The 12,946-nt window shown below is 44.7% G+C and overlaps 2 protein-coding genes across 22 annotated transcripts in view; one reads left to right on the top strand and one right to left on the bottom strand.

Annotated features, from left to right (window-relative positions):
• The window catches only part of LOC112571897, a 60,443-nt gene that overhangs the window by 25,146 nt on the left and 22,351 nt on the right, over positions 1-12,946 (top strand). For 8 of the 16 annotated variants that reach the window (XR_003100907.1, XR_003100906.1, XM_025251273.1 and 5 more), the window contains 3 exons: positions 4,068-4,196; positions 4,409-4,604; positions 11,575-11,669. Coding sequence is in view for 6 of the 16 variants with exons in the window: in XM_025251273.1 (XP_025107058.1) it covers positions 4,068-4,196; positions 4,409-4,604; positions 11,575-11,669 (420 nt within the window). In the remaining 10 variants the exon portion in view is untranslated. Of the gene's footprint in view, positions 1-13; positions 1,513-4,067; positions 4,197-4,408; positions 4,605-11,574; positions 11,670-12,946 lie in introns of those variants that run through there. The other 8 variants (XR_003100909.1, XR_003100908.1, XR_003100910.1 and 5 more) reach the window with 5 other exon arrangements.
• LOC112571894 (S-adenosylhomocysteine hydrolase-like protein 1) overlaps positions 1-12,946 on the bottom strand; it is a 104,110-nt gene that overhangs the window by 85,777 nt on the left and 5,387 nt on the right. For 3 of the 6 annotated variants that reach the window (XM_025251253.1, XM_025251254.1, XM_025251258.1), the window contains exon 2: positions 10,830-10,871. The exons of the other annotated variants lie outside the window; for them this stretch is intronic. In XM_025251253.1, coding sequence (XP_025107038.1) covers positions 10,830-10,871 — 42 coding nt within the window. The remainder of the gene's footprint in view (positions 1-10,829; positions 10,872-12,946) is intronic. 6 annotated transcript variants of the gene reach the window in all.

Raw genomic sequence — 12,946 nt, 5'->3', positions numbered from 1 at the left:
TCTTTTAAACAGCAAAAAGTAGTAATCTTCCTCTTTCTCTCCTCATAACAACAGCAGCGATGCACATGACACATTTTCTAGTCCTTTCGCCGAGAGATGGGGAAACAGCAAAACAACCCGGCAAATTAATGGCTAGGAAAGACAACTGCGACTGCCGTCGTAACATGACTAATAGGCCCCACGTGTCCTTTCCTTCCCCTCCAACACATCTTCCACACTGCCTCCCCTCCCGAAAAAAAAGTATGGTGGGTATGGGAGTCGGTTTGTTCCTTTCGTTTTACTCGTTTACACCGAATGATCTGGCCCGCAGACGCGTACTGCTGAAGTTGAAAAGTTCAGGCGGCCAATGTGCAAAGCTTCTTGCTTTCAACCTGTAACGTGTTTTAATTGTTCAGCTTGTAAGAAAAAACAGCGGAGAATTGCATGTAGACGTGATAGGAAATGATCACCACTGACACCAGTCATAAACGTTGGGCAAAGCAATCAATCATAAAATTCACTCCCCCACCCCTAGCCACACTGGCTCTCTTCTCGAGAATGTGAAGTGTAGAAACCTTTGGCCAGTGCTGTTTGCCATAAGTCAAGGCACATGACGTCAGCTTTTCGCGCATGCGTACTGACGTGCACCGGGATGTGGGTGTGGTCAGCTTTGCATCTTAAGGCGCCAGACTGAACAGTGAACACTTTCCGTTCACATTCAGAGGACATCTGGAATAACGACAATGTTGTCAATTGTGGCAGGTAGCAATACTTTGAAATGACGAAGTCCTGCGATAAGAATGCGATAGTCGGGTACAGTCAGGTGCGCCAGAAGGTCCGACAGCTCGGTATGTAATCTGCGACTGTGTGGTGAACAGCGGCGTTATCACAGTTTCTTTTATTCTTGTTATCGTCTGTCCTGTACGGTGCGCTTAAAAACGTATCAGAGAATTGGGCCAAAGGTTGGCGCAGTCAAATGTTCCGATAGTACAACCCCGGAGGTCGGTGCCACAGATGTCAAACTGCGATGGCATCGGAGGGTCACCCTACAGAAGCAGGGTGCGTGCGTGGGTACGATTAGTATACTGATGGCATGTGTTGTTGAGCCAGCGATGAACGCGCGTGCATATTGCATCATTCTTTGAGAGAGTTCTGTTTTATGGACGGCCATGATGGAAGGGGGCGGGGGACATGCACCACGTTCAATGGCACGACCGCCCACGTCTTCCATCGCCACCCACAACCTCGCATGGCCGTAAATGGAAATGTAAACTCCATCACCCTTCAACACGCGTGCGAACTAAAATTATTTTGTCGGCGGAATGGACAAGCCGAGCATTATTTGCCATCCTGCCCCGTTGACAATGCGTGCAACCTATGTGCACACGGAATGCAAACACCAACAAACGCGACAGAACCACTGGTCCAAGCTGCGACATTCTCAGATGTGAGGACAAGACCAAGCTTGACTACGGCGAGCTTCACTGATCACGTCCATACGGTGGTCGAACATGCGAAATAAAATAAATTCAGGTAACTATTTTCTTTCATCGCAAAGTTGCAAACTGTTTTCTCCATCTACATGTGCGCGTGCGCCCTCCTCTGTAAGCTGGACGGTCCGGTGGCGCAATGGTTAGCACCTGTCACCAATACAGTAAAGGTTGACCATCTTGGCTTCGGCTCTCGTCTCGGGCACCCAATTTTTTTTTCATCTGCATGTGGCATCTGTTGACAGAGCTGGCTGCTTGTCGTGATATGATGGCCTTAGTTGCTGGCTCGGCGTAAAAACTCCCCTTTCCCCCTCCCCGGCTGTTAACACCAACAGCAAATTAAAAGAAAAGTGTGTATATATAATCTATCATCTCAGACAGTTATCTCACAGAACGCTAGTGTCGGTCACCAAATAAATAGGTGTCAGCATACGTGGACGAACTGTTAATAATGGATAGCCTGTTAGAAGTTTACCTCCAAGGCACGAGATTGGCGCGCGATCGCGTTCAGGTTGACTTTCACAGCCACAAATTGTAGGCCTTACCAGCCATCCGTGACGTGGCTCTTGCAGGCGGCCGATGACTCACAAACGGTTTTCCACGACTAGGCGAGCCAAAACACCAGTTGGCGCTTGTTTTAAAAATAAACCGCTTATAAAATCTGGCAGTTACGGCGAGGAATGTTTGCAGAATTTGCAGAAAAAACTTCCTTAAGCTCTCCACCGATCCTTCTTACAAATTCCGCCGGTTGGGGTGTCCTCCCGTTCGGACTGCCTGGTAAACACCACACCGAGATGGGAGCGATTTAAATGTATTCGTGAGGAAAAAAAAAAAAATCGCTGAGGTGGTTGACGATTTTTTCCCTTTGTCGCGGGAAGGAGAACTTGCGATGCGTGATAACTGGTGATTAGCTTACAGCGACTGGCGATGCCCAGGCTTGCGCATGCGCTAGACGCAGTCTGGAGGCTTTTCTCGCTGCAGGTCATGGCAGGACAGGAGTCTGGAAGGGAGAGTGGTCCAGCGGCACGCGACCCTGGATGGCGCTAATCCTCTTGCTCTTTGACCGTCGCGCTCCGGAAACTCCGCCTTGGCACGCGCCTCAAAAGAGGAATCAAACGTCTGTAGTCAGCCGAACATGCCGGTTTGGTGGGTTTAAAGAGGTTTTTTTTTCTTTGTCTTCGTAAATCGGGAAATGGATGGCCGCAGAATTTGTCAGAGGAGGACACGCGCTGCTCAGGGCGATGCAAGCATTCAATGCTGGAAGGTGACAATGGCGGGGCAGCGTCGTGTATTTTTCTCCCTCCCTTGTGGCATCTGTTTGTGATATAGCCTTAGCTGTTGGCTCGGCGTAAAACACCAATTCCACCCACCCTTCCTTGCCCGAGGTTTCACACCGACTCCATGTCCTCTAAACTCCAAGCACTAACCCGCCTCCCCCTCCACCACAAAACGAAATCGTCGTGTATTTCGTTACTCAGGAGATGAGGGCGCCATCGCAGTGACAAAGTCGAACCTCGCGGTCACGCCAACTGAAAACTGTCCAGAAATCAGTCCGAAATATCGTCACTCAACACCCCCTCCCTGCATTAAGGAACATACATTTGAACGTCAAGAAGTCGATTTGCCCGTTAACTATATCTGCGCATGCGCCCAGGCGCCTTTATCCTCCTCCTTTCGTCACCATTTCTCTCCTCCCCGATGACGCGGTTTTCGGAGTCCACGAGGTCGTGACCCCCGAGACCGGAAACGCCAAGTCGTAAAGTTTGTCTGCCTTGGAGTTTTTTCCGAGCGCCCCGCTTAGCCCGCAGCCACATGCTGAAAGCTCACCTAAGCGGCTTTTGTGGGTTTGCCATTACCATGGACGTGTACAGGCGGATTGCTGTCTGCCGAGACCAACGCTTGGCCGCTGGCAAAGTTCTCCGCTGTCAGTCTCGGCGAGCCTAAACAATGAATGTGACTAAACCGGAAGCTTTGTAATCTCATGCCTCGTTTTAGCAGTTAACTGAAAAAAAAAAAATCGTCTGCCAGCAGTCCAGTAATACAAGTTCGTGCCATTACAAAGGTCAGAGATAGCATGTCGTTCTGTACTGACCGTTGGCTAAACACCAGCTCGATCGCTTCTCAAGTGTAGTACACCTAGCTAGTATAACTTTGAGAGGAGGGAGATTGTGTGTTTGGGGAGGGAGGAGAAAATGAGGAATATCTCCTGCCAGCTGTGCACGCTAGGGTTTGTGGGATATTCATGATGGACGGTACACGTATTCCAAGCATAACAATCATGACACTGGGGCCAATAAGATTTGCAGCTGCTGGAATTGTCCACCTTCAGGGTATCTTGATGTCCAAGGCGAGGCTATGGCCATAGGGCTGGGATGGCACGAGTGATGGAATCACGTTTGGCACGCATACAGGCACCGTAATGTCCGCTTACTACGCGAAAATTATGTGTTTTTGCAAGGTTTTTTTTTTCCATGCTGATTTCAGCACGCTGAAGGATGTCCTCATGCAGCGCTGTAGTTTATGGGAGGATGACGTTAAGCGGCTACCTACCTACCCCATCTTTCTTATCCATTTCATTATCTCTTTGTTGTTTGCCAGAAATGGCAAGAAGCGACGTCAACTACAGCGCCCATCAGCCGTCTGACGACTCCAGAGTAATGGAGGGAGGACAAGTCGTTGTCCTGCAGCAAATTGGAGTAAGCCCAACCCAAGCGTCTTGTCTTTACAGTTAAGAATTGCGGATATTGGTTTTAGCACTCTACCTCCAGGGAACATTCGCCATAGCTTCACGGCTATAGCCAGAATTGTAAATCTGTACACGCGGATACTAATTTTTATGCTTTTATTATTGTGCTATATTGGTTTATTTACTCCGTGACCTTAGCCAAAGCTATATGGATAAAGTCGCTAATACTGGTGTATATTATTATTAACCCCAGGGAGTCTTTGCCACAGCTTGACACTACATCCCCAAACGGAGAAGCAGAATTTGCGGGGTCAGGACAAGGGACAGCGACCTCCTTTCACTTTACAGCTACAAACCCTGTGGACAGCAAGAAAAGTGGAGCCGCTGGCGCCAACCAACCGCATCCGCTGTGCCTTGCATGACAACAAGGAGTCGAGGACGAATTCAAGGTATGATAGGAGCAAGGGAGGGACACGCACGCGCATACGTCTGCACGCATTAACGTCAAAAAAGCTATTAACGGAAGGCACCTCAAAATGCAACTGAGTTTAAAAGCATCAGACTCCAAACAGACCTGTTATTTTCTTGTTAATGGCGCGTTTTTACACATGGACACACCAACAGCACAACCCTTTCCTCATTTTACTTCCCCTTCTCGTCATGATAACGATTTTCACGATCCAATGCTCCTTGTAAAAAAATATAAACTTAGCAGATTACACTCAAAAGAGCAAGGTTTCAAACCTGAGAGAGAGAGAGGGGGAGGGGAAGGAGAGGAGGAAGGGTGGGACGTTGTACTTCTGTCGACACAGGCGTGATTTACTGAGTTCAAGTTTACTTGAATAAAGGTCGAGTATTCTGGACAAGGGTACATATATATTTACTCCGCAGTGTCGAGGGTGCGGTAAGAAAAGGTTAATGTCAAGAGTACGACAAACCGCCATTTGTTTTCGCACAGCGACTAGCTGCTTACCTGTTCTCACCTTGAGAAAGGAGAACTCGAGTCCGTCAGGGCACAGGTGACTTTCTATCACCAACCGTTACCTGGTAGCGTTATTTTCCACAATTACAAATACACCACAGACAGGTATGGCAGGTCTGTGGCTGTATACTATTAACAGCACCTTAATATTGTATACACATAAACACTCCACGATAATAACTAGCGTGCTACTGCTATGGAGGACAGTGCACAGCGTTCCTCCAGGTGTACCAGCTGTTAAACGGAAATGTGTGTGAGGGGTAGATTCATCTTCGCGATAATTCGACCACGAATTTTGATGTCATCTCTTTTATCGTCCTGAACTGACGCGCACGTCGATTTCGCTCTTTCATCGTTTCGTGTGTGTGTGTGTGAGGCTGCTTTATAGAAGTAATTTTTGTTTTTTTGGTAAAGCAATATATTTAAGTATGGCTTCCATTTGCATGTGTCGCGATGTGCCCAATTTTTTTTTTTTAAAGGTTAGCACGACTCACTCGGCCAGAAAGTAAGCTGGAGGCGTATTTTCACACAGCTTTGTAATTCATTAAAGCAACTCTCCAAAAATGCTAAATGCGACTTATTATATTCACGGATATGCTGTGTAGTGTTACTAACCACTCGAAGGTACACTAAGCAAGCTTGTTTTGTGGAGATGAGCCCTACATCTGTACCATGCCGATTCATCTGTTAAACTGAAAGAATGTTTTCTCTCTCTCTTTTTTTTGTTGCTCATACTTAGAGCCATGCGCCATACTCGAACAGCGTCCACCTTTCATTGATAACAACGGTGATTGGCCTATTAAAGTCACGTGACGAATTTGTATTGAATAAAAATGTAGTTTCGTTTTATATACAATGAGAAACCAATATATCATTAAATACTGAATAACTTATTATTATATTCGGTAGTCGAATCGACTTTCGGTTGTGATCGAAACGATCTGTGACCACACGGAGTACCCAGTACCTTAGAGGTCTGGGAATGGAAAGATGAAACGAGTACCGCCCGCGAAAAACACACACACAAAAAACCCCAAAACAAAACCCCGACCCTGATAAAAGTGCTGTCTGTAACACGCCTCGAACAACATTTTGGGATTATCTTTAATATTTCTAGTAGCAATAATAACCATCATCTATCATTGTTGTTAATTATTCCTGTTTTCTACACTGAATAATCATCACTGCGATGACAGCATCTTTCTTGTAGTAGACATGATTTATTTGTTTATTTCAACAGCGGGATATGTAGCTCTTGCTGTTGTTTGCAAGCAATGAGAGCCCCACACCCCCTGCCGACAGAAAAGTCCCCCGTGCTGTCAGGCCCAGAGGTCAACGCGTGACCTCATCACGTGCTCGATGTCACTTTCCTGCCCTCGAGTCTGGTGCCTCCAAGTCCTCTCACCCTTGTGTCCCTCTCACCGGCTGAGGTCGTAAAACAAAAGTCTGGCAGTGACCCTATAAATCATCCATCACCCACCATCTTCTGTTCCTCTTGGTGCCAGGGTCACGGCCTCTTCCAGTCGGCCCCGTGACACACCTCGCTCGCCTCGCAGGCTATTTTTAGCTACGGAGGGTTTAAATTACAACCCTGTCACGTGCTGACCAAACTGGTGCTTTGTCATGGAGTAGACACATTATCGTGACACAACAACACCAACTTGAATTCTTGTCGCAGCCAGACCTGTCTGTATAATTGGGGTCTGGTCACCATCGTGCCAGCTGCAAGCTAACGCACATAGCAGTCCTTCAAAATACTTATTAGCGACTATAACTGGCTGTTAGTTAATACGTTAACACGTCTATGCAACCGTCATCAGGCCTCCAACTACATCCTCCTCCCTAAACACGCAGGAAAACTTGCTGTCGTGACAACTGCCTGTCCATGGAAAGACCTGCAGGCCAAGAAACAACATGGCGCTGTGAACTAGCGGGGGGGAGGAGGATGGGGCGCGAGATGATGGTTGATGGAAAAATATTGCAGCCTCAGCTGCTGCACGGTGATGCCAGCACGCATCCAAACACCAGGTACATCCATCCTACTGCGACACGCAGCACGAAGCACACTATGTACCACACTCTACCTCTGCGGTCGTTACACAGCAACGTGCAGCATGTCCAGCAGCATGTGCATCAATCTCACGTTGTCGAGGCACAGCGGTGTGGACAGGTGTAGGTGTAGGTGTGACAAGATCAAACGTTCAGTGCCGTCTATTAAAAGCGCACATAACATCATGTCCCGAGGCATCCATGCGTTTTATTGTTTTCGCTTCGATGAGATACGAAGCATCAGAAGCGTCCGTAGCTGCGGGAGGATAGATACGATACGTGGCAAGGGTTGGGAGTGAGTGAGTGGGGGTGGTGGGTGAGAAGCCGTGTCTCCCGCCAAGAAGAATAACTCGTCGCCCGAGGGGGTCCTTGCGTGCGATAACGACCTCACCTTCACGTTTGTTACAACGGGATGTTTGCCGACCGCTGTAGTCCATATGTATACGCGCGGACGCATTCACGCGCACACACACACAAAGACGACAAAAACAGCAGCGACACGATGGCGACATCATCAGGGATGGTTCACACCCTCGCGTCATCAGACTGCACTGCTTAACTCCCACCATGTACCGACCGGGGAAAGCCTCGCTTTCATCAAACGGTCAATGACAGAAAGCATCTTGTTTTTCTATGGCGTGCTGTGCTGTTTCACCTACTTTGGCCCTCACACAGGCTCCACTTGCCGACTTTCTTTCTCCAAGGGAATCTGGAGCCCGGCAGAGTGAGTTCATTTCCCCTTTATTCGCTCATGTTCATGCCCAAGACACCATCAGGTGACCCTATCCCTTATTGTGATTACCGGTAGTCAAACACCTTGCACTTGTCAACTTTGTCGCAATGCTTCTTTCTGCTAACTTTGCAAACGGGTTTTTGTTTTTTTTTTGGGGGGGGAGAGGGGGAAGGAATGTTTTTGTTGTTTTGTTTGTTTATTATTTTAGCATGTATTCACAAGTAGGAAGCTTTCCATAAAATTTAGTTCGCTCAACAGCAGGTCGCTGATTGGAGATCTGCTCGAGCTTGTATTCTTAACAGAACGAGAAAGTTCAGTTTTATTTTCACCCAACCGTGCGAGGGAAATACTTCTTTGAAACAATCGAGCGTAAATTACAAGTCACGAGGTGAGAACAGAACTCAATAACCAGTCGGTGACGGTACCTACCCTAGTGGTCCTTGCGGCGACATACGGCGCACTTAAAAGTCATTCCCCACCTCTAACAGGTGACTGTGCCTTCTACCCGTGTGTTGATAAGCTAGTGGCACTTGTATAAGAACACGTCCCCAGCCTTTGGCACACTTGAGGTCTTCCGATAAGTAGACAGATCCTAGTCCACCCCGCTGACAAGAAGCCGTATGGACACGGGGCCTTTCACGTATATCTTTCTAAATGACAGAGTTCCTTTAAAAATATCCGCAGTAGCCCTTTTATCAATAAAGCGTCAAAACGCTGGAGTAAAGCGGGAGGGCAACGCCTCCCCATCTATCCACCCCTATCTAACGCTCGAAACCAAGTTTACCTCACGAGCAAGCCCACGTGGTAGAGCGACAACATGCGGTCAAAGATCTCGGGACCTCCAGCGTCACAGTTATCTTCAGCAAGCTTTGCAAGCAGAGCCACAACCACCATTTCGCAGACCAAGCGACCCTAACAGTTCCATTACTGGCACGCGTTGAGTCGGAGGGAAAAACCCAGTGACATCACCAGTATCATCACGGTCGCTGGACCAACAGCCTAAGCACAACGCTCCTTGCGTTTCGATTACTTGTCGTCAGTTGGGAAACTGCGTGCGATGACAGCTGAAAGCTTTCTCCAATTCCAACGACACCAGGGAGGAGTGAAGGGGAGGTGGGGATAAACGCAGCAAACGCTGATGGACAGCAAACAGATGAGCGGGAGGGGATATGGGAGTGTGGAAGTATGCTACAGGATGCAGATCTTCTGTACCGAACAGACCAGTTCAAAAAGACTGTCTCATAGAGTGGTGGTAGGTTATGTGACCCTCTCTCTCACAAGAGAGCACGCTGTATATGTATATATACCCAACAATTTCTGAAAATGAAAACACGCATCTGCATGTCTAAGTACGCCTGGAACCGTGTGTGAATTACACTCTCGCACGAAATGATGTCGCCGGTGATTAGCAATCATATGCTAAATCCGGGCGTTGCGTAGAAACCCCAGTGTCACGTTATGCAAACGTATAAGAGAACATTTGTCTTCACCAATATTATGCGCAAGAATCGCGGGATTGGAAATGGGTTGGCTAGCGTAGTCGTGCATGGCGACATGCCGATGGTGAATTATTAAAAAAAAAACAACTGATTTATCGCACACTCGCTTTCAACTGTCTGCGCAACAGAAAGCATCAAGTAAAAAAGTAGGAGAAACGAATGGATCACGTGACAAGCAACACCAGCAGACGCTTGTGACTGAAGAAATAAATGGACGAGTGGTTGGATCACAGGTGTTCAAAAGCGGGAGCGCCGGGCTTCGATACCCGTGTGGCGCAGCGACTCTCCCCTCTCTCTTCTTACTCCACTTCCCACAGCTGTCGGATAATTATCTCGCTTCAGAGTGAGTGGGAAAGCAGACAAAAACATACCTCTCTACAAGATGACCCCGAAAAAAGTGTGGTCTCTAACGCTTGAAAGGGTGGAGGGGACGGGGCTGCTGTATTTTTTAATCAGCCTGCGCTTAACCCTATCCATAATCATAATAAGTGTAGCTGGATAGGCATTAACTTTAAAATCTTAAATGGATCTCCAGATATAACAGAAAGCCCCTACTTACTCCCTTTTTTGCAATGCTCAGCGTGGTGGTATACAACTGCAGATCTATTGACAAGACAAATACAGTTGCTTCCCTTAAAAATGTCCCCACCTCAGCCCCCTTACCACGACAGAGCTGTGATGAGGGTTGGTGTCATGGATAAGCCCCAAGATTGCCAAAGCTTTTGGCTAAAGCAATCTGACTTAATAAAATTTTAATGAAACTGTTGAAATGGCTCTCCAAGCAAACTTGTCATGCAATGCTTTTATCTGATCTGCTAACTGCCGTCTTAACAGCTTTATCTGAACACATTTTGTTTAAAGGGCACAGAAAATATTAATATTTGATGTGTTCCTTTTAAGAGAACCAACATTCTATCAGGCCGTGGTAAATGACAGCAGCAAATCAAAAGTACAATATTTTTCTTAAAAAAAAAAAAAAAAATAATCGAATCCCCAAATAAAATTAAGTATGCACTTGAAGTTTAGTCTAAACATCAATACTGATTCTGTCTATAGACAGATCAACTTTATAAAGAGACATTAAGAATAATTTCATATATGATGGAGAATCATGGAAGCTGCATTTTACAAACCAACATTTTCATCAAACAGAAGCAATGGAAAGCAGCTCTTCTCTATTGTGACATTCTGGCCCTTAAAACAAAAAACAAAAACAGAAAAAACCCCAAAAAACTTGTCTTTGAATACTTTCCATGCACTGTGGTAGATTCATGATACTATATGATTAAAATAACCACTGAGACTTGTATTAGATAACAACAGAGAAAGGGGGTCTGCATGTGCAACATTCTAAAACATTCCGATGAAAGAAACAAATCTTCGTAGGTTTTTCTTTCCTACTCAAGCTTACCAATTTTGGTTGGAATTGGTTCAATAATAAGCGATGACCGTCCTGCAACATACCACACACACGCACGTGCTTGTCATTATTATAAAATTTGTCAAGGCTTGGAATATATGACAGAGACATAAGCATACTTAAATAAAAAAAAAATAAAACATGTATTTCCAATATTCTAACCTTTCCCAATGCTGCCAATCAGTGTTTCATATCTGGAAACCACTGCCTTAAATCACAGCTTTGGCTTTCTACAAGACATAGTAATCTAAATTCTGAATCTCCGAACAGCATCCTGCAGGTAGACTATGCAGAAGACATAATGAGAAACAACTTTCCAAAGAAATATATAAAATATCTGCCAATATATAGATCACAAATCACCACCATAAAAACTCCTAACTGCAGATGAATTTTTAGTGTAATACTAAACACTGAGCATAATGTGAACACAAAACTCCTGCAAATATATTATTATAAAAGCATAGTTAAATGCACAATAACTCTAGTCCAAGGAATTTTGCTTACATATCGAAAGTTAAAGAGTAAAATATTAACAATGAAAGATTAAAGACAGCAATATAAAAAAAGCAACAATAACTATTTTTATAACAACACGATTTTTAGAAGTACAATGATGAAGCACTTTTTACACCATCTTGACTGTTGCTTTTTCAGAAAAAGATAAAATTCTGTGCTTTAAACAACATATGCTTTTCTAAGGTCTGTCTCTATCTGTGCTTCATATCTGTTTTAGGTGTCTGATACTGGTGTCATGGAGGCGATTTAAAAGAGATTTATCTGTAACACTCAAGTTGCCAAAGATTAAAAACCACGCAAGACATTACACAGGTAAGACCCAAACCCTTTTTTCCTTGAACTGGTTCTCTGAGATTTATGTGCAAACAATGCACTAAAATATAAGGCTTATTAATGTATGTCTCTTTCTGGATGCGGTAATCATTACCTGGGTAAACATTTACATAATGTATAAAATACTTCTGAAAGATTCAGGGTGGTAACAGCAAGCAAAGAGTTATTATAAATTATTGTAGAATGACAACATAGAGCAAATGGATTGACCACTCTTTTCCCCATTATTCAAGTTTCCTTCCTATAGTTTTAACTAACTTAGGGCATAGGCGTTTTAGCTTTTATTTTGCCTGGGAATTTGCATACAGCTTGCTTTCTTAGCACTGGTAGCATAATTTCTCCGATGTAGTTTCCAACATACATAGCAAGGGAGCTGACTGTGGATCATCAAATACTGCACACACGAAATTGTCCCCCTTGGAAGAAGGAATGCCCTTTCCCCTAACTCTAAGTTTGTGGCCTGAATATAAAGCTGAGCAAGGTAAAGGGATATGAAAAATAGATATTATTTATGAAAATACTTGTAATAAAATGACTGCTATCAAATTACAAATATTTACCAGAGTTCTTGATCAATTTGTATTCTGAACTATCAGACATAAAAATCTGTAACTGAAGTGTTGGACATGAATTTCTAACAGCTGGGAAATATTTACTGATTCACCACTGAGTAATAGATATTTGTTGCTATGTTGCCTGCTGAGATGTGGACTACCATTATCTTACAAACACAACTCTATGACAGTTCGTCTACATACTGAAAATTTAACAAGTGATGTTGAGGTTACAAAGAAGCATGCTCTCAACACTGCTGAGATTATCCATGACGCTAGTTAATAAACTCAAATGCATTAGTAGTATAAATTACAAAGCTTAATAGAGACAAGGAAAAGAAATTGGTAAAACAGTTTAATATTTGTTGTTTACTCCACTATTAAACAATAAGGAAATTGTTTTTGCATGGATGTTTTGGAGCTTGTTGATTTCACCATTATCAAATTCAGCTATAACCCTTAATTGATTCAGTCACTGCCTATAGTCAATTCGACATTATCATCCGTACAATAATTTGTCCACAAAATTGATCTAATCCTCTTCTTTAGTGTTTACATAAACACACTTCAAGGTGGAATAGGTTTCACACAGACACATGTCAACTTGCCATATAGTGTGTAGATTTTACAAACCATTCCAAGTTGCACTAAACAGGCATGCTTTGTTGCTATGAGTAGTACAGCTCTGTCATGCCAACCGCT

Source organism: Pomacea canaliculata, linkage group LG9, assembly GCF_003073045.1.
Source record: "Pomacea canaliculata isolate SZHN2017 linkage group LG9, ASM307304v1, whole genome shotgun sequence".
NCBI lineage: Eukaryota > Metazoa > Mollusca > Gastropoda > Architaenioglossa > Ampullariidae > Pomacea > Pomacea canaliculata.
The sequence above is the reverse complement of the archived record's forward strand: the minus strand, read 5'-3'. Positions and strand labels throughout refer to the sequence as shown.